The sequence below is a fragment of the Neodiprion fabricii genome, chromosome 3 (assembly GCF_021155785.1).
Source record: "Neodiprion fabricii isolate iyNeoFabr1 chromosome 3, iyNeoFabr1.1, whole genome shotgun sequence".
Classification (NCBI taxonomy): domain Eukaryota; kingdom Metazoa; phylum Arthropoda; class Insecta; order Hymenoptera; family Diprionidae; genus Neodiprion; species Neodiprion fabricii.
This window is the reverse complement of record NC_060241.1, coordinates 29021503-29041564: the sequence shown is the minus strand read 5'-3', so window position 1 is coordinate 29041564 and position 20062 is coordinate 29021503. Positions and strand designations below refer to the sequence as shown.

The 20062-nt window shown below is 39.1% G+C and overlaps 2 protein-coding genes across 5 annotated transcripts; both read right to left on the bottom strand.

Moving 5' to 3' along the window:
* Positions 1-4458: 4458 nt before the first annotated feature.
* Positions 4459-12138, bottom strand: LOC124177347 (1-acyl-sn-glycerol-3-phosphate acyltransferase alpha-like). 4 transcript variants are annotated; one of them, XM_046559659.1, is made up of 7 exons: positions 11863-12138; positions 7953-8140; positions 7661-7794; positions 6632-6813; positions 5810-5984; positions 5046-5272; positions 4459-4957 (listed from the first exon to the last, which is right to left on the bottom strand). In XM_046559659.1, the coding sequence occupies exons 2-6, from the start codon at positions 8138-8140 to the stop codon at positions 5076-5078; spliced, it is 876 nt and encodes a 291-aa protein (XP_046415615.1). In that variant the 5' UTR covers positions 11863-12138; the 3' UTR covers positions 4459-4957; positions 5046-5075. The 4 variants fall into 4 exon arrangements, with proteins under 4 accessions (XP_046415615.1, XP_046415612.1, XP_046415614.1 ...); XM_046559656.1 differs by having other exon boundaries at positions 4460-5272; positions 11815-12138; XM_046559658.1 differs by lacking the exon at positions 11863-12138 and adding an exon at positions 9416-9986 and having other exon boundaries at positions 4460-5272.
* Positions 12139-16090: 3952 nt separating this feature from the next.
* On the bottom strand, positions 16091-19829 carry LOC124177349 (protein obstructor-E-like). The gene is made up of 5 exons (XM_046559667.1): positions 19675-19829; positions 17458-17763; positions 17161-17355; positions 16872-17070; positions 16091-16711 (listed from the first exon to the last, which is right to left on the bottom strand). The coding sequence occupies exons 1-5, from the start codon at positions 19730-19732 to the stop codon at positions 16657-16659; spliced, it is 813 nt and encodes a 270-aa protein (XP_046415623.1). The 5' UTR covers positions 19733-19829; the 3' UTR covers positions 16091-16656.
* Between the last annotated feature and the right edge of the window lie 233 nt (positions 19830-20062).

Here is a 20062-nt window from a genome sequence, read left to right as displayed (position 1 = left end):
TAGAGGACTGACAGCTACCGAATTTGGGGTTGTGCGAAAAACGAATTGAAATAATTTATTGCAAACATGAACGACGAACCACGGAGCGCTTATCCTGGAAGTCGAGAAATTTTATCAGCGGACTGACAGCTACCGAATTTGGGGTTGCGCGAAAAACGAATTGAAATAATTTATTGCAAACATGAACCAGGAACCACGGAGCGCTTATCCTGGAAGTCGAGAAATTTTATCAGCGGACTGACAGCTACCGAATTTGGGGTTGCGCGAAAAACGAATTGAAATAATTTATTGCAAACATGAACCAGGAACCACGGAGCGCTTATCCTGGAAGTCGAGAAATTTTATCAGCGGACTGACAGCTACCGAATTTGGGGTTGCGCGAAAAACGAATTGAAATAATTTATTGCAAACATGAACCAGGAACCACGGAGCGCTTATCCTGGAAGTCGAGAAATTTTATCAGCGGACTGACAGCTACCGAATTTGGGGTTGCGCGAAAAACGAATTGAAATAATTTATTGCAAACATGAACCAGGAACCACGGAGCGCTTATCCTGGAAGTCGAGAAATTTTATCAGCGGACTGACAGCTACCGAATTTGGGGTTGCGCGAAAAACGAATTGAAATAATTTATTGCAAACATGAACCAGGAACCACGGAGCGCTTATCCTGGAAGTCGAGAAATTTTATCAGCGGACTGACAGCTACCGAATTTGGGGTTGCGCGAAAAACGAATTGAAATAATTTATTGCAAACATGAACCAGGAACCACGGAGCGCTTATCCTGGAAGTCGAGAAATTTCATTAGAGGACTGACAGCTACCGAATTTGGGGTTGCGCGAAAAACGAATTGAAATAATTTATTGTAAACATGAACGACGAACCACGGAGCGCTTATCCTGGAAGTCGAGAAATTTTATCAGCGGACTGACAGCTACCGAATTTGGGGTTGCGCGAAAAACGAATTGAAATAATTTATTGCAAACATGAACCAGGAACCACGGAGCGCTTATCCTGGAAGTCGAGAAATTTTATCAGCGGACTGACAGCTACCGAATTTGGGGTTGCGCGAAAAACGAATTGAAATAATTTATTGCAAACATGAACCAGGAACCACGGAGCGCTTATCCTGGAAGTCGAGAAATTTCATTAGAGGACTGACAGCTACCGAATTTGGGGTTGCGCGAAAAACGAATTGAAATAATTTATTGCAAACATGAACCAGGAACCACGGAGCGCTTATCCTGGAAGTCGAGAAATTTCATTAGAGGACTGACAGCTACCGAATTTGGGGTTGTGCGAAAAACGAATTGAAATAATTTATTGCAAACATGAACGACGAACCACGGAGCGCTTATCCTGGAAGTCGAGAAATTTTATCAGCGGACTGACAGCTACCGAATTTGGGGTTGCGCGAAAAACGAATTGAAATAATTTATTGCAAACATGAACCAGGAACCACGGAGCGCTTATCCTGGAAGTCGAGAAATTTTATCAGCGGACTGACAGCTACCGAATTTGGGGTTGCGCGAAAAACGAATTGAAATAATTTATTGCAAACATGAACCAGGAACCACGGAGCGCTTATCCTGGAAGTCGAGAAATTTTATCAGCGGACTGACAGCTACCGAATTTGGGGTTGCGCGAAAAACGAATTGAAATAATTTATTGCAAACATGAACCAGGAACCACGGAGCGCTTATCCTGGAAGTCGAGAAATTTTATCAGCGGACTGACAGCTACCGAATTTGGGGTTGCGCGAAAAACGAATTGAAATAATTTATTGCAAACATGAACCAGGAACCACGGAGCGCTTATCCTGGAAGTCGAGAAATTTTATCAGCGGACTGACAGCTACCGAATTTGGGGTTGCGCGAAAAACGAATTGAAATAATTTATTGCAAACATGAACCAGGAACCACGGAGCGCTTATCCTGGAAGTCGAGAAATTTTATCAGCGGACTGACAGCTACCGAATTTGGGGTTGCGCGAAAAACGAATTGAAATAATTTATTGCAAACATGAACCAGGAACCACGGAGCGCTTATCCTGGAAGTCGAGAAATTTCATTAGAGGACTGACAGCTACCGAATTTGGGGTTGCGCGAAAAACGAATTGAAATAATTTATTGCAAACATGAACCAGGAACCACGGAGCGCTTATCCTGGAAGTCGAGAAATTTCATTAGAGGACTGACAGCTACCGAATTTGGGGTTGTGCGAAAAACGAATTGAAATAATTTATTGCAAACATGAACGACGAACCACGGAGCGCTTATCCTGGAAGTCGAGAAATTTTATCAGCGGACTGACAGCTACCGAATTTGGGGTTGCGCGAAAAACGAATTGAAATAATTTATTGCAAACATGAACCAGGAACCACGGAGCGCTTATCCTGGAAGTCGAGAAATTTTATCAGCGGACTGACAGCTACCGAATTTGGGGTTGCGCGAAAAACGAATTGAAATAATTTATTGCAAACATGAACCAGGAACCACGGAGCGCTTATCCTGGAAGTCGAGAAATTTTATCAGCGGACTGACAGCTACCGAATTTGGGGTTGCGCGAAAAACGAATTGAAATAATTTATTGCAAACATGAACCAGGAACCACGGAGCGCTTATCCTGGAAGTCGAGAAATTTTATCAGCGGACTGACAGCTACCGAATTTGGGGTTGCGCGAAAAACGAATTGAAATAATTTATTGCAAACATGAACCAGGAACCACGGAGCGCTTATCCTGGAAGTCGAGAAATTTTATCAGCGGACTGACAGCTACCGAATTTGGGGTTGCGCGAAAAACGAATTGAAATAATTTATTGCAAACATGAACCAGGAACCACGGAGCGCTTATCCTGGAAGTCGAGAAATTTTATCAGCGGACTGACAGCTACCGAATTTGGGGTTGCGCGAAAAACGAATTGAAATAATTTATTGCAAACATGAACCAGGAACCACGGAGCGCTTATCCTGGAAGTCGAGAAATTTTATCAGCGGACTGACAGCTACCGAATTGGGGGTTGCGCGAAAAACGAATTGAAATAATTTATTGTAAACATGAACGACGAACCACGGAGCGCTTATCCTGGAAGTCGAGTTTCACCGCGTAGCGGACCCGAAGCGGAGGATCCGGGAGGTTGAGAACCCAGTACTCGAAATTTGCGGAGCGCGACTCTGATCCGTCCGCTCTACTGCGCGGTTGTTTCCCGACTGAGGAATTCGGCTGGCTGATGTTGAATTGGTGACGTCACTTTCTGAAAATCCGACATCCAAACTATGGTTTCGAACTTTGATACTATGTATGATGATGTATGATGTACGATGTATGATGTATGATGTATGATGTATGATGATATGATATGATGTATAATGATTTTAGCTTTCACATTTCATACAAGAAATACGCACTTTATCTCTCCTGCCGATTTCAGACTTAAGCGGCCAGGCCCTTCGATGGTCAGCCGTTGACTGAAGATATATTCTTCAATGAACGGGTCGGCTAATAACGCTGCCGTTCTGCGACAGTTGGATGATGAAAAATTTCGCTCGTATCCTTCAAATGTGTGTTAAAATACACTTTAAGTTTTAAGCAGCTTCGTTCTTTCTCTCCCTATCACCTTTCTAGGTCTTTAAATCACTACGCAGCGTTAAATACTGTCTCATATACAAAGCATCCATTTCATCTCGTTCAGAATTAGCGCATCCGTTATGTATTGCAGTTACTCTGAATTTTTTTCCATCCGAATACTTTTCGAAAAACAATTCTGCTCCTCTACCCAACGCAGATACTTCACTTGCGACCAGCTAAAACAACGTTTCGATTCTATGCCTACGAAAATTTAAGATCGAGAGAGCAAATGAAAAGTTGTAATAATTATGAATATTAATGTTATAGAATACAAGGTGGAGCAGGGGGACGAGGAGGACGAAGGTGGTCGGAGTCGGCAGGGGGTAGCTGACGGTGGTTGGCGGTGGACGCGGTTACGCGTCTACTCACGGGGATGATCGAGCTGATCGACATTTCTAAGTCGCAGTCGACAAGTAATCTTACGTACCCACTTTGTACCGACTCAATCTCAAGCTTCCATACTGACACTACTTTGGCTGCTACGAATGTCGGTGCGAGACCGTCAGGTAGAGTCGATAGACAGAACCCTCCTACGCACCCAGGTTCACCTGGGCCCACTCGCCCGCCGAAAACTGGTCACAAAAATTTACCCAGGGGTGTCCGTCTTCATATTCTTCAGCTAACGTCAAGACTCACCGAGTTTTAAGTCGTGTTGCCTTTAGTCAGGCGTTATAACGAGGCTGGTAGAGAAATTGTGTAAAATTAATTACAAATTATTCAAGTCACTCAGATTTATCTTCAGCTATTTTTAAATTATAAACGGGATTTAATTTGATGCAGATTTTTTATGCTCCAATCGACAAGCCTTGTAGACAATAAATGCTCTTTGGATAACTCTATATTTATCACTTTACTTTTTAACACTTTAATTTACAATATTTCAGGTAATATATGTAAACCGAACTTCAAATGCACGTATACTGTTGGTACAGAAAATGCCTGCCGTAGATATTCACAAGGCAGCATATCGTTCACATTCTTTGTACACACCTAAGATTTGCAGTTGGGTTGCGAAAAATTATTAGTTTAAATAATCATTTGTAAATTTCTAATGTTTATTACTTATGTATCATTAAATGACAAATGTCGCATCCACTACATGTGCATAAAATATGTTACTTGTTACAAATATAATGAAAATTGCTGGCACATTATACGTAAAATACAAATAAGATATCGATGATATTAACGAATTGTTTACTTTGTCGAATCGACTGTGATTCTCCTTTCACAATTGATATTTTGGTAGAATAATTATAGCTTCACATCGCAGCTAATTGGCCTACTAATTCACTAAAAATTGATCAGTCTTCGGTATCCTGATAGATTTCTGTAAAGTAACGAACAGCATATACTACGCTGATATTGGATCGCAACAATATATGATTACCAGTAATTAATCATCTTCGAATGATTACATGATTAACATGAAGGCAACGATTTACTCATCAACTCATTTCAGTCTTAGGGATTTCTATCCCTTGGAGTCCAGGATAATCTGGTGGCAATGGTGCAAGGACTTCTTTCGTCAACTCCTTCAGAGCTTCTCGCATCATTTTTTGCGTCCTTTCCATCAGATCATCGACGTCTTTCAATCCCAGACCTTCTGTAGGTACAGGCTTTAAAGTTTGAACAATCACTTTACCTGCAATGAATTCATGAAGCAGGTATTATTAGTACTTATGTAACATACATTGGTTTCTATTTTTTCATATTTTTTGAAGCTATGCTGGGTGTCAGGTTGACACTTTATATTGCGAAGATTAGCTAACCAAAAATCGATACTTCTTATTAACCCTATTATTCTTAAGGAAGTTTTCTGAATAAGTCATCATAGAGTGAAATCGAACGAATATGATAGATTTTAACGATTTTGTAGTGACTTGAAACGATGTAGCGATATCGATGTTTTTTTTTTTGTAATCTCGGTATTTTAGACTTTGGTATTTTCAAAGCACTTTTCGTATAAACTTGCGAATGCAATAATATGATAAATACGCAAGGTACAATTATTGTGCAATAAGATTAGTAAAAACATATCAGTTTTCAGCTGGACAATTATACCTGAACTGTAGGATTCAAAGTTCTCGTAACTTATTTATGACGAACAAGTCAATACCATCTCGGTGGGTGAAATTCATTTCTTCAAATCACAAACGAAAACTAATGTATTTGCCCTTACCTCTGCCGAAGTAGTGATTTCTATGATTAATGAAGTAGTACGGCGAGTAGACTATTGGAAGAAGCGGAACTTGATTCTCGATTGCAATTCTAAAGGCGCCCTTCTTAAAGGGCAGCATACCCTTCGCAATAATGTTGTTATTTCGCGTACCCTCAGGAAATATCCACATCTTGACCTGCAACAGTACTCGTGGTCAATCGCGGAATCTAACCAAAAAAAATATCCTCAACGTTTTGTACGAATATTTACTTTTTAATTACCAGAAGAAAATGAAACGGAATGACTCACTCGCTACGGTATAATATCGTATAAGAAGCATAACGTAATTAGTTCGACATTAGTGAGAGTTTTATAATGAATGAAAATATTATCACCAGTGTTGGGGATAAGATATTGATACTGCAATAATCACTGTAACCACACACAGGCACGTTCACAGTAATGAAGAAAATAATTTGTGTACCGATTCGCAAACGACACTGTCAATTAAGTTATCAAACGCCATACTTTGTACCTTGAGCTTTTTGAGCAAAATTTTATTGCAAACGGTATGGCCAAATACAAATCATGCTATGACAAATATTTAAAACGAAACGAACTTAAGCCAGCAATAAAATTGTACAAGACACGGAGATGTAGCGTACATGAGTCATAGTGCGATTTATAAAAATGAACAGATTTACCAACGTACAGTCCCACCCACGAGTCATTGAGATCCGGCATGACCTTGGTGACTTATTGTTGGAATTATTCGAGTGTAGAAAAGTTTGACGAGGGCGTTTCATTTTTAATCGTAACGCAAACAGCTTTTTTCGTTCTTACCTTGCGAGTGTTGACAAGTTTACTCGTTTCATTGAGAGTCGCCACAGCTTTCCCCGGCGTTCGCTTATCAATGAAAACGACCCCGGCCAGCCAAGCCGCCAAGCCGAAGGGCCAGGCATAAAAAATCGCTTGCTTTGCCACAGGTGCACATTTTCCCATTACTTGCCAGATGTTGAACATTCCTTTGAAAGATAAATAAGTTAGCCGTGTAAAGAAACGATATAATGGAAGTATAAATTGAAGATGGAAAACTAAACGCGGAGATTATTAATATCGAAGCACCCTGTGTAATTTTTTGTATGATGAAAACACTTGAACTTGTTCAAGATCTATAGCGACAATGCCGGAATTAGGATGAAAACTTTCGAGGATTCCAGTGCATCTTGCATTCGGGGAATGCACGGACTGTACGTATTGTACGTAAGGATAAAACTCCGGAAGTGTGAAAATGAAAGAACAACGCCATAATTCAACAGCCAGCTGCACAGAGGTTCGGGTATCACAGCGCTGCCAAGTATAATAAATTGCGAAATCACTTGATACATTTATACAAACCTAGGGCTTAATTTTGCGTAGGTGGATTTACCATCTCAATGGTTATAAATTATTAAACCGAATTGAGGATGTTACAGTTCTTACTGAAGAACCATCGGTGCGATTTTGGAACTCGCCCTATATCTCTCTAGCTGAATTTGATTCTTGCGCAGGTTGATTTACCATCTCTGGATGGTTATGATAATCGAAAAAAAATGGTAATTGTTGGTTTTAATTAGGATAATTCCGGATGAAATGGCGCTAGGTAAGAGATGGCTCATAGTACAGTTTCTCAAGTACTTTACTCTATTGGACTATACCATGTGTCAGTTCTTATCTATCGCCATTTCATCCGAAATTTCCCTACATGTAACAAAGAATTGAAAAATTTGAATAACCCTGTAGGGCTTTTTCTAACTAAATGCGTAACATTTTATGCCATGAAAAAACTTGCACGCAGCAATTTTTCCTAGACGTGAATATTTGGATACCTACCAAGAATGTCGAGTGTGCTTTGATGATTGGCGACTACGACGCATCCCCGCTCTACACTCAATTCAGCCGCACCACGAAGTTCCCACTGAATACCCAAGATTTTGGTAACTTGCTTGAGCAGTGCTGACAGATCCCTGCAAAAGAGATTAATAAGTTTACACTCGTCAGCGCCGGTATGTTATTATTGGTTGCATTGTATTCGTAACATATTCGAAATGAAACGACATAAAAATTGAAATTTCAAGACCATTTCTTCAAACGATTTTCATTCACATTAGGCGTTTCAACTTACCGGCAATTCCTGACATCTTTAGGTCTGAGCATGATGTAAGGTATGCCCATCACGGCGATGGTAGAGGAGACTATGTAGTACAAAAGGAACCTGGCGTGAAAACGAACCACGTCATGGCTGTCCGATGTCAGAATTAAAGCTACCAGCAGGAAAATGATGGCCAAAAAATAGAGCAGCCAAGTAGTCATCTGAAACAAAAATTAAAACGTCAGAATAATTGATTCGGATGACGTCGGCTCTGAAGAAGATTACTGCTAACGTGTCGTTTCTTCGTTAAAAATCCATCTCTACTCGGGTGAGGATAACTTATCTCGCAAATTCGCAGTGGGCAAATATTTTCTATAACTACAGGATTAGCAGTGTGGATAAATAGAATCGTGATTACTTCCTTCCTGCGTTAGTATTTAAAATATTTAAAACAGTCTGACATTTTACCACACCAGCGGTAGGCTACTTACATTTCGCAAGTAATCGGGTTACAGTTAGCTGTCGATTTTGGCAGCTTAAATATCCGCGATAATAGGCTTTGGTTCTATTTAATTATGTCTGTTTACATGTGGGTGACACTTTAATCTCTGTATCTCTACACTGTCTGGAACACTGATCAATGACCCAGAAAACAAAAGATAATCACACTGCACCATGTGTACTCGTGGAAATCCAGATTCAACGTCTTTGGAGAGGGTACAGAGGAAAGTAAACGAATCACGTTTCAATTTTAGAATATAGCTTCAATTGAATGGACGGAATCAATTTATAGTATAATTATTATATAGATTTATGTACTCCTTAGAAAATTCATGCTCAGAAGTATATTTCCACAAAGGCACTGCAGATTTTTAAGTCAATTTGGTTGTAAAAGTGAATTCTATAATAACACGGCGGCTAGTTTAAAGCCAAATAATTCATTACGGGTTACATTGATTGAATTTATAACATACGTTATACGTATCATGTTGTTTGTGATAATTTTTTTTTCCTTCACTCCACATCGATTTTTACACATTACAATCGTACTAAAGATGTTCCGCATACTCGAGGCTAGCCAAAGTTTCCGAAAATATACGTAATAAATAAATGTTTGGTGAAACAGTTGGTCTGATAACGTCTGTGCCAGCAGAACATTGAAATAACAGACAGAATTTAAATATTTATTTAGTGTGTAGATAAGCCGAACCGTATACACGTATATGTATTATGTATACATGTGTATATATATAAAACTCATATACGTATATCTCATACGTGTGTAGAGTACGCTTAAAATATTAATATTCCTCTTTGTCCGGATAAAAAGTTTTCTTTCAACGTGTACTTGATTCATTTTATTCCATCAATTTACTTCTCCGTTTCGAGCATGTGATTAATATGACGATATTTTTGTAACTACATAAATACCTTTAAATATAATATTTTCAATATTCTACAAATATCAGACGAGCACAGAAGCAGCAAAAACTCACCCTTGACTTGATACGGATCTTCCAACAAATGAAATTCTATTGATTCGTATAGTCGGCGGTTTTTTCGAAGATACGTTTTCCCACCAAACATAGCCTGGGCAAGCGGTCGAGCGACTGAAGTGTTTTCAAATGGACGATGAATGCTATTCTTATCTAGGCAACGAGAACTTTGCTCGCATAGACAAATATCGATCGCTCGAAAGTGATTTTTCATCAAGTTAGAACGACTTATGTACGTATGTCTCAACTGAATCGTATAAAATTTGGATACATTAGGCACCAAACGTTATTGCAGTTGAGTAATTACAGATTTTTTTTTTTTTCTCTTTCAAGTCACCCAAAAAATCGTTTCGACGATGTAAATGTTAGTTTGTCACAGTACGGGGCTGTTTCTGAAATTGTTCAACGAAGAAGGGTTTGCCACCGCGTATCTGCACCATCATTTCGCAGACTCCTGCAGACGACGAGGTATTCGAGCGCCTCTCGTGCCCGTGATTCATCCTTGACCTTGGGAATTCCATGACGCCTACGCACATTCGGATGCATTGTTTCCGTCTAGACGCGCGAAGCCGCCTGCGCCGTTAAGTGCATCTATAGAGTTCACTGTCCCGATCTAAGTAAGCAAAGAAGATGCTGGCCTTCCGTCCGACAAATCGATCATCGATTAGAAATTGAGCCTGAAATTTTCACTCGATAAAAGAAACGTACGTAAAAAATCCCCTTGAATAAACATCCGTTGCACTGATTGTGAGACCTACCGACCTGCAGAATTCAACCAAATAGCGCTCAGGCTTGACGGATTCTTTTAACGGCACGTAATTCGTCAGTAATACACAATGGGTGAGTAATTTGTTCCAGATTCTCATTGGATATTCTACAAATTCCGAAATCATTTTCCGCGCGGACACAATGTGCGTAAGATATTGAACAACGCATTAATGTACAGCCTTGATAAGATACTTGTTTTTCAGAAGTGTGGCGCACACGCCTATCAACTTCCCCACTTTACAACGTAAGTATGCACGGTTATCAATTACCGCAATCAAACCTCTCACATGCTCTAACTAACACGAAGTCGCGTCTGCCACCTGCCGTGAACGACTGAAATAGCGTCAAATGGCGAAACGATGCGAGTCTTAAATAAATTAGTAAACAGACTCGTTAGTTCCATTGGAATTATGTTAACGACCAGACTCTCATTAGGAAAAGTCACGCGTATGCACGCATATCCACGTTCCACACATTTTCAATGATTAAAAACTTATTGAACCTCAGGCAGGTGTGACTGACACATTGAAAATAATATTGTTTACCGAAGATCGTTTTGCTCTACTTTTTATTAATCCAATGACTGTATAACGATATGAGATAATCGAAGATTGGGATCAAGCGGATTAGCGTCAGGTTAAATTTGATCGCGCTACCCGGACGTCGGCCCTTTTTTCTGGAATACCGATTAAACATTGTAAAATATTATTTCTAGTCATATACCGCTCACGTCCCATGCAGCTGTCCTCGAGAGCTTTGTTCTCACATCTCGCACAAAGTCCCTATAAAGTTAATGACAAAAATAGCTGGCACGATCGGTAACCATAAAAGCTGCGACGCAAGGATATTTGCAAATTGCTCAACACGTCAGGAGATTTTAACTCGGGTAAGCAAGATAACTGGTAAGTTTACGGAAATGGCAATGAGGAGCACATGCTCGATTTACAAGCACCGTTATTATATACTTAATATAGTTACACGTGTTTTTCTAGTCAACGATAACCCAAGAAGATATGATAATATTTGTCTATTTTAAAAATAACGGGCCGATGATCACGATACGATATGATACAACTAGTTCCTAGGAAGACGTAGAATCGGTTTTAGCAATTCAGCATGCTTGCAGAAATTTTACAACTGAAAAAACGTGCAATTAATTCACCGACGAACTTGCTATTGAACCGTAATAAACATGTACGATTACAGAAGCTGGCAGTTAGGTGGTTGGTAAAAAGAAACAACCGCTGACTCAATCTATGATGAAAATACAACATTTTCTTCTATCTCTTATTTGATGTGACTTTTGCAAAACCACGAATCAAGTTAAAAGTTTTAGCCCCGCTTGACAATCTTGTACATATACCATAATGTTAAAATTACACGGTGATTGTTGTAAGAAATTGAAAGGTTACCGTGTATTTCGAAGTTGGTACGTATTCGCATTCGTTGTGCCATATTTGCTCTCGTAAATGTAAATACACATTCCAACTTACAGGTGTACGTATAACATTCATACCGCTTGTAAAACGATTACAGAATATTAATTACATATAAATACCGCACGACAGCACGGAAGCTTAAATTGTTAGAGGAAAAGAATCCAAGTTAACCGTAAGTTTATATTCACATACCGAGATGCCACAAGTATTAGAAGAATCAAATTTGGATGAGCAATTCACCTTGGATGTTAACTGTCGACTAAGGTACCATGAACTGCGTTTCAGTGATCATCAGATTTCGATAAACGCCTTCGGGTATTCCATGAATAATTGTCACAAATGTGAGTCCGATGTTACCTCGAAAAAATTGATAAACAGAAGGATTTTCAAGTAACCGACTAATTGCAAATATTTTGGCACAGCTGATTCCATTCGCAGTTCCGAAAGCTGTTGGCTTACGAGCTCTGCGCGCGCGACGCATTCACCGGGCCAAGTTGAGCCTCCGACTGACAAAGCCCTTTATACAGTGGTGACGGCTACCCGAGAAATTCAACGGTTGAACATCACAGCTGGTAGGCCGGTTTCACGTGTGTGCGTTTCTGCTAGGGTGGGTGGGAGTGTTTTTGTCCTTCTCTATTTTGCTCTCTCCATCCCAAGATAACGATAAGCTTCCAGGCTAGTACGATTATCGTAGGCGCGGATTGGACAACAATTGGACTAAGCGTGTGTTGTGCCGTCTTACGATCGGAAATACGAGCCCGGATGGTGTGTGTGTGTGTGTGTGTGTGTGTTACTACGATACGGATCAGTTATCTATTCCGGCTTATTTACTTCTAGGATTCGAAAAGGTGAGCGTGCCCCGCTGCTTATAAGAGTAACAACACAGGCGAACACAAAAATATTTATTTTACTTCAAGTTTATATTTAAATAAATAAATTTTGATTCCATACATCTAATAATGACCAAAATCTTCGTGTAATACTTATAAAGTTTGCTTTTGTGTTTCGTTGATAAATAACACCGGTGCAACACGAGCTTTGATTCAGCATTCTAGATGTCAAGCTTTGTTTTCTTCCACGTAACTAATAGAAGAAAAAATAGGTTTATTAGATAACGTTCGCTTTTGTAAATTTTAAGAAAAATTACCTATTTTCTCAAACAAACATTGTAAATAAGAATTAAAGAAACTTCGGATTCGCATTTGAATTTTTTAATAAAAGTGATTTAAATGCGAAACTCAAGTTTGCTTAGTCGTTATTTACAATAAATGTTTTAGAAAATAGGTGATTTTTCTTAAAATCCGAAATATCGTTCTGTTTTCTACGAAAGCAAACTTTGTCTAATAAAACTATTTTTTCTTTCATTAGTTAGGTGAAAAAAATCAAAATTCGACATACATAACTCAGACTCAAAATACGTGTTGACCGGTATAATAACGATAGCTGAATAACTTGGGAAATTTCCAGTACTTCTGAAATAAAACCTGTAGTCTAAAACTTTAGACTGTCGAGGTCGTCATTACTGCAAGTATTTATAGGTATATCGGAAATACGAGAGATTTGTCATCGTAATTTTTAATCTCTTTATTCGAGATTATTCGTGTAGCAGAAGAATATCACCGGAAGTGTCTAGATCGAATGAAGTAGCTTAAAAAAATCCTGCTTCAACCTTATGGGGACCTTGGGTTTAGAATTTTCAGAAAATCGATTTTTTTTTTCAATATTTCGAAAGTATACTGTGAAAATTTGGTAATGATATTCACAGTACTTTTAGTTTTACAGCCAATTGAAGGTCGGCGCGAAAGTGAGTAGAAGGGTCGGTCCGCTCAGTGAATAGTTCTATTGTTCGTAGAAAAGCAGCTGCTACCTGAGTTGTCTACCTGAGTTGTAGTGAAAATATTTTAGTTTTGACAGTTAAATCGGTTAGCATAACTCTCGGTCTACAAACGGTCTAATATTTTTGAGAAATTTTAAACGCGTTTATCTCGAAACTACTTTTTTCTGTCTTATGTTGATCAATTAAAAAAAAATACTCGACCGGTTCATCTCAAATTAAAATATGTTATTAAGTACACTGGCAGCTATCGCAGGGACTAGAACGAAAATTTTCCATCAAATATTTATAATTTTTTTATAAACAACACATTGTTAAAATCCGGCTGTTTTCCGACTTCTAATTTTGACAATACGCCATTTTGTCATTTTTTTTTTTTTTTCATTTCAGTTCCTGCGATAGATATACTCATAATAATTAAGGGTCATTTTTAATTTTTTCGTTTCAGATAAGTGGAAGAACCAAAACGATCAACAGCAGCACGGTCAACTTTTTTCGAAGGGACGATTTCAGCGCCATTTTTAAAATAATAAAAAAAAATTTCTTTTTTTTTTTAATTCCAATTTTGTAAAATTTATAAGTAATAAAACATACCTACAAAATTTAAATAACATTGTTCATTTCTTTCATTAAAAAAACAAATTTTGAAAAGCAGTCAAATTCTCACCCGCTAGACCGCAAGGTCCCCTTATCTCAAACTGGGAACAAAACACAGGATTCGATTTAATACCTTTTTCGAAATCAGGTGACTCACTGGTTTGACTAGTGTATGTGAATAACGCTGCTTGTTCGATATAGCGAAATAGAGGAAAAACGATAACGTTCGTTGATTAGAAATGAGTGTGATAAGTAGGCAAAAATGCCACTTAAAATACGGACTTTCACTTATACATTGATCAGTAGAGCTTATTGGCAAAAATTTATTTTGCGGTTCACGATTGACAATTGGGGGAAAAGAAAATTCTTAAACCAAATCAGAATCTGTTGACTCGTGAAATGGTTCTCGTTAATTTGTTTGCCAACAAAACGCCGGGAATTTGAATTCATGTACTATTCAAATCCGTTTGTAGTGCTTGTTTGCGTGTGTAGTTTTTGTAGAGCTCGAACTCTTTACAGTGTTTACATCATTTAATCATCCATAATACACTGTTTATGCCTTTGTACTCGACCAGAGTGATTAACTATAATTATAAAAGAGGACAGGCTTGATAATCAAGCTCTGGTTTGAAACACATTAGCAAGGTAACACGGTCATAGTTATTGATTACTGCTCTACATGTGTGCGTAGCGAAGTGATCAACGGCACCTGTATCGCATGTGCCATTCTCTGATAAAAATTCGACTCCTACGCATCGAAGTTTCCAGAGGAAACGAGGAAACTAGTGCTCATATTTGATTGAACAGGAAATTTGCAGTTGATCTATCTAAATGGTAACTAATAGGTATATGTAGTTAGCGGATACGTTGCGATGTTTCTAAATACCGTGATATCCATTTCAAGTTGTTGTATGAAAGCTTAAATTATTTCAAAACTTGAAAAAGGTTTGAATTCTCGTCTCAAGCTATTCTACGCCCGATTTGCTTTACAAAAATTCAAATCGGTATTTACTTTCGAGTACATCAGAATTACGTGCGCAATTAAACATGTCATATTGTATCAATTTCAAGATATAGTTGAAGCGTTACGTAAGTTATCCGTTGAAATCAGACTCATCGTTCATTTCACTAACATACGCTAGATTTTCATAGATATCGATACCACTTTTACAGACGATAAATTATCTAGCACTATCTGTTTCTGAACTAGATTTCAAACATTATATCGATGTAATTAACCGAAGCAGAACGTTACCTGTTCTATTGGCAAAAAGAACGAGTTCAACGACTTCGTAATAATTATGGTAAGAAATATGCGCGCAAAAAATCTTTTCGGTAAAAAGAATTATAAATTTTTGAACACTTTTTAAGTGCATACTTGAATATTACACCGAAATAACATCGCGTTTGATTAACCGAGCCACTGATAGACTACAGCTTGAGACAGGAAGTATTACTTGCAATTTTTCTATGCAGCGCGTGTGATATGGATTATGACAAATTTATCACAGGCTTTTTAACGCCTTTGATCTCTGATTTACCTGTATCGCTCCGTGCCTCACTCTGTTGCCGGTGTCGAGGCCTGAGATAATCTAGCCTTAACAGTACGACAGATTACTTGAAACCTAACTCATTCTGGTCTTTGGGGTGGCGCAATAACCGTCCGCATTTGCAACAGATTTTTTCAATTGGTACGTTATGTGATTAATCGCCTGTGTTGTGACTTTCAAACAATAACGTTCCTGACAATAACGTGTTACGTGTACTACAGTTTCCGGTCTTACCTTCCAGTGTCTCCTTTGAGTCTTGAATGGGCAATGGAATAATGCTCTGAAGAGACGATTTTTATTATTTTGATAACAATTCCGCTCATTTTGACTAAAAACTATCGATAAAAGATGTGGCTGTGTGTGACGTAGCCAAAGCTATCAATATAAGAAAAACCGTCAAACTGGGGGATGATGCAGCTTCTTCCATGTATCGTTTTCGCCGATCCTTTTCGATTCATCGCAATATACAAACTGACAAACGTCAAAATTCATTCGGAAATCTCAAATCCTTTATTTAATCAGTTCACGGTAATTTGTGGCATAGGTTCATCCTAGAATAACACCATTGAACGTACGTTCGTTTGAAGGATTTTTTTCTCATAGGTATTGGTTTTGATCAGATTTACATGGTCCAAGTTGGCGGCCACAGTAATAGCTATTGAAATTTGAAGAATTAAATGTATAATATAGTGCGAAACATCTAGTGCTTACGTTTCTGATCTCGCCAAAGCAGAGCGTGTCTTGAGGAAATGTCCTATGCTTTTCAATGGCTCAGAAATGGGTCAGTAATAAGTGTTGAGTCACTTTGATAACTTGATGGGATTTAGTAATCTGTGGTAGTCCTCAATCAAGATAACATATATGGAGGTGTGAAATAAACGACTTAAAATAATCCCAATTATTGTATGGTATCAGACAGTTTTAGTGTCAAGTATTTGTTTCGATAATGTGCATGTCATGTAACGACTGTGTCAAACTCATGGCTTTCTTCGGCACGTAGTACAATGTTCTTCGAGCCCAGTGTCAACCGCATCTTCTCTTCCGCCTCGATGACTAAAACAACTTCACTTGACCGACACCTCTGTCCAAAATAGAGCCCGCCGGCTCGCTGAAAAATTGAAACAGTGAATACGAGAGGTGAGATTTTTGATAAATTTTTACTCTTGCTTGGATGAAAATTTGATTAAGATCTCAGAATATTATCACAGGTTGTATTAACTATGCCTTTTAAGTAGCTTTATTACAGATGTAAAATTGATCGTACTAACCATCCGGTAACATTTTCAGCTGCATCGCAGGCGTTGATATCTTCGCTGAACGCATTTCCTTCGCCACAGTTTTGAAGGCGGGGGCTGTTATCGACGCAGATGAAGTAACGCTGGCAATCTTGCGGGCTTCTGAAGTAGCGAATCTCGCCTTGTGCGAAAATTCCTTCGCCGGGTGGAGGGCAACGGAAACCCAAGTACGCTAAGAGAAGGAGAAAATCCGCATTAAAGATCGCCTGCACAGTTGCGGATATGAAATTTATCCCATAACGCTTGCAAACCGGAAATCTACCTTCGACGTCGCAATCAGGCACTTGATCCGGCCAATCGCAACGGTAGCTTTCGGCATTGAAGGCAAGTCCCTCTGGGCAGTCGAATATGTATCCTTTGCCATCGGCGCAATTCATGAATTTTCCACAGTTGGCACTGTCGCCGACCTTGAAGTATCCGAACTGATGAGGGCAGTCTTCGGTTGGCTGAGGGGGCTCTGTGGTAGACCGAAATCGAAAAAAAAGCGATCGATTTATCTCGGAGTTCGAAATCTCCTCTAAAATATATCGTTCAGAGATCATTTTGAACTGATACTTACGGAGGCTTCGTCGACCATCACAGTTCACGTCGATGGGGTAGCCGCAAGGATAGTTGAATCGAGCGTCAGGATTGAATAATAATCCTTCGGGGCAAAGCTTCTCCTCGGGAACGCCATCGATGCACTCGATGTAAGCGTCGCATTGCGTTGGGACGGGGTATCTTCCGTTCTTCTCCGGGCAACTGCCCGAATACGCCCGGGGTGCGGTCGAAGGAGTCGGTTGGTACTGTTGCGGTACTTGGGAAGAGCTTTGAACCTGGGGACGTTGAGCGAAGTATTGCTGCTGGAATTGACGCTGAGCAAAGCCTGCAATCACGTCACGCGGGTAAAAAATGTTTTTTTTTTTTTTTATATACGAATTAAAAATATCGAAGCAATAGTTCAATCTTGTACCGGTTTAATTCTTTTTTTCTTTTTTTATTGGTACCAACTTGAACGCACGACATTTTCGCAATTCAAAAGCAATTCCATTATCGCGTAAACAAGACCGTTTATAAAGATCGATGACTTAAATTATGTGCGTCATATGCGAATATCATTAATAGCTTATATTTATATTGCGAGGTGGAATCGAAGAAATAAAATGCTAAACGTCAAGGTTAACTTGAGGCGGAGAAGAATATTTATTCAATTTCATCAACTCGTCGCGGATAGTTACTTGAAACTTCGATTTTGAATAATCATAAAATTTGTACCGTGTGTCATTTATGGAAATTTAATCGACAGTCCATGTGATTACTCGTACGTCGGACACAAGTCCGTGTGATAATCGTGCGAAAGAAAGCGAAATGACAGAATCGCAAAACATCACAAGTTCCATCGTTCGTTAACAGTTATCAAACAGCGTACCGATCAGTTCTTAAGCCACCATTTACGAAACGAAGAGTCTGCGAGAATTCAGGTGCCCCGCGTAACGAGAGGGAAAGTTGCGCATCTTTGCAACCTTCGCGCGTGTGTGTCGATTACACAACGCAATGCGTGTTTCGGCAAGTATTTAATATTAGTGAATTCCAAGTACAGACAACCGTTCGGAAATACAAAATTTTCCATTTCCCTGAAACATTCTCACGCCGTTCCAGACGCAGGAAATATTAAATAATTTATCTGCTATCGCGATACCTCACGTTTTGATTTATCTGCAAGGATTTGTACCTATTCACTTCGGTTATAAATTCAGTTCGAGATAACTTATGAGTTTCCACGAGTCTAAGCCTTCTTGAATCCTTTGGTACAAATTACGGCATAATCGACTGCAGGAAAGTTTAGTGGCCGAGTCGAACGAGCGAATGCTCGACAGCTAAATCGAGTTAATCTTGCCTCGACGGGCACACAAAATTTTTAGAGCATACGTCGATGAATGAATCTATCGTATAGAGGATTTTGTTTAAACAACAGATTCTAACTGAATTCATGCATATTTTCAGCCGAAATTCTCAAAACTCACTACGATATTTCACCGCAGTATTATATACGTTGAGCTCGGCCAAGAACAATTCGGAATTGAAGGTCGCTATGCACGTGCACCTATGCAAGTTCCACAGTCACTAATGGACACCTCGACTGAATATAAAACGTTTCTTGAAACCTATGACGTTAGAACGATGGAAATACCCAAGCTAGTCGTTCTCCTATGGCTTGAGTAATAGGTAAGCTATAGCAATTACAAGTTCAATGTGTTCTCCAATATTGAACAAACTATACCGTCCAATACATTTTTGTTCTATGCAACGATTAGTAACTGAAATTACTGCTTTTTTGCAATATCGTTTTATCGGTCTATACCCAACGATTTTATGAGAAAATCCAACTTGGTCAACGCGACAGTAAAGAACCGTTTCAGGCGAAAGGAATTTTCAATATATCAGCATCAAAATTTTCCGTGCTATTTTTTATTTTCTTGATTTTATTTTCTAGTTATAAAATTTGAAATGATAAAAAATGAAAGATCTTCAATCTCCAACTTTGGCTAATTCTGATGTAAAATAAAGCTAACAGTTTTGTTATCTTACAATTCCAACGACTCAAACTTAGTCGAGCGTCGTTACGATAGACCTCGCACTCTGTGCGAACTTGGAATAGTTGACTCGACGAAATATCGAAAAGCGTCATCGTGAAATTGGACGAATTGCAACTGATTAACGGAAAACTATAAGTAATCGTGCGTTGTTTAACCGGTTTGAAACTAATCCTTTAATACTTTGGTGAATCGGTACTCACTGGATACAGCAAAAACTGCAACGAATATCGCTAAGGTCACGATCGGCAGACGAGCCATGATGATCGGAAATATATTGATCACCTTATACTCTGTTGTATTCTTTCACGATTCTGTACCAAAACTATACGAGAGCCTCACTTGTCCGAGCTTATATCACCTCGGAAATGGGGAGAGAGAGAGTCCGTTCCTACCTTGTCGAAATGACAAGGACCTGCGCGAGGTCCGATGTGCCGTGATGCTTCATTGAAATTTCAAGTTGTTCGTGCCTGCGTCTATGCTTTGCTTCCATCGACGGGAATTTGTATGCGTGCGCTTGAATGGGAAGAGGCTACGAATCACGATTCGGGGTAGCGAGAAGTGCTATCCATCTCACACTCGAAGATTATT

What these genes read in the sequence shown, in the direction of transcription:
- LOC124177347 (XM_046559659.1), bottom strand. Translation starts at nt 8,140, where the DNA reads ATGACTACTTGGCTGCTCTATTTTTTGGCCATCATTTTCCTGCTGGTA. An exon ending in AACTTGTCAACACTCGCAAG is followed by an intron (nt 5,985 to 6,631) that starts GTAAGAACGAAA and finishes GTACTGTTGCAG; the next exon opens with GTCAAGATGTGGATATTTCC. An exon ending in AAATCACTACTTCGGCAGAG is followed by an intron (nt 5,273 to 5,809) that starts GTAAGGGCAAAT and finishes AATTCATTGCAG; the next exon opens with GTAAAGTGATTGTTCAAACT.
- LOC124177349 (XM_046559667.1), bottom strand. Translation starts at nt 19,732, where the DNA reads ATGGCTCGTCTGCCGATCGTGACCTTAGCGATATTCGTTGCAGTTTTT. An exon ending in TGCAGTTTTTGCTGTATCCA is followed by an intron (nt 17,764 to 19,674) that starts GTGAGTACCGAT and finishes ACGTGATTGCAG; the next exon opens with GCTTTGCTCAGCGTCAATTC. An exon ending in TGATGGTCGACGAAGCCTCC is followed by an intron (nt 17,356 to 17,457) that starts GTAAGTATCAGT and finishes GGTCTACCACAG; the next exon opens with AGCCCCCTCAGCCAACCGAA.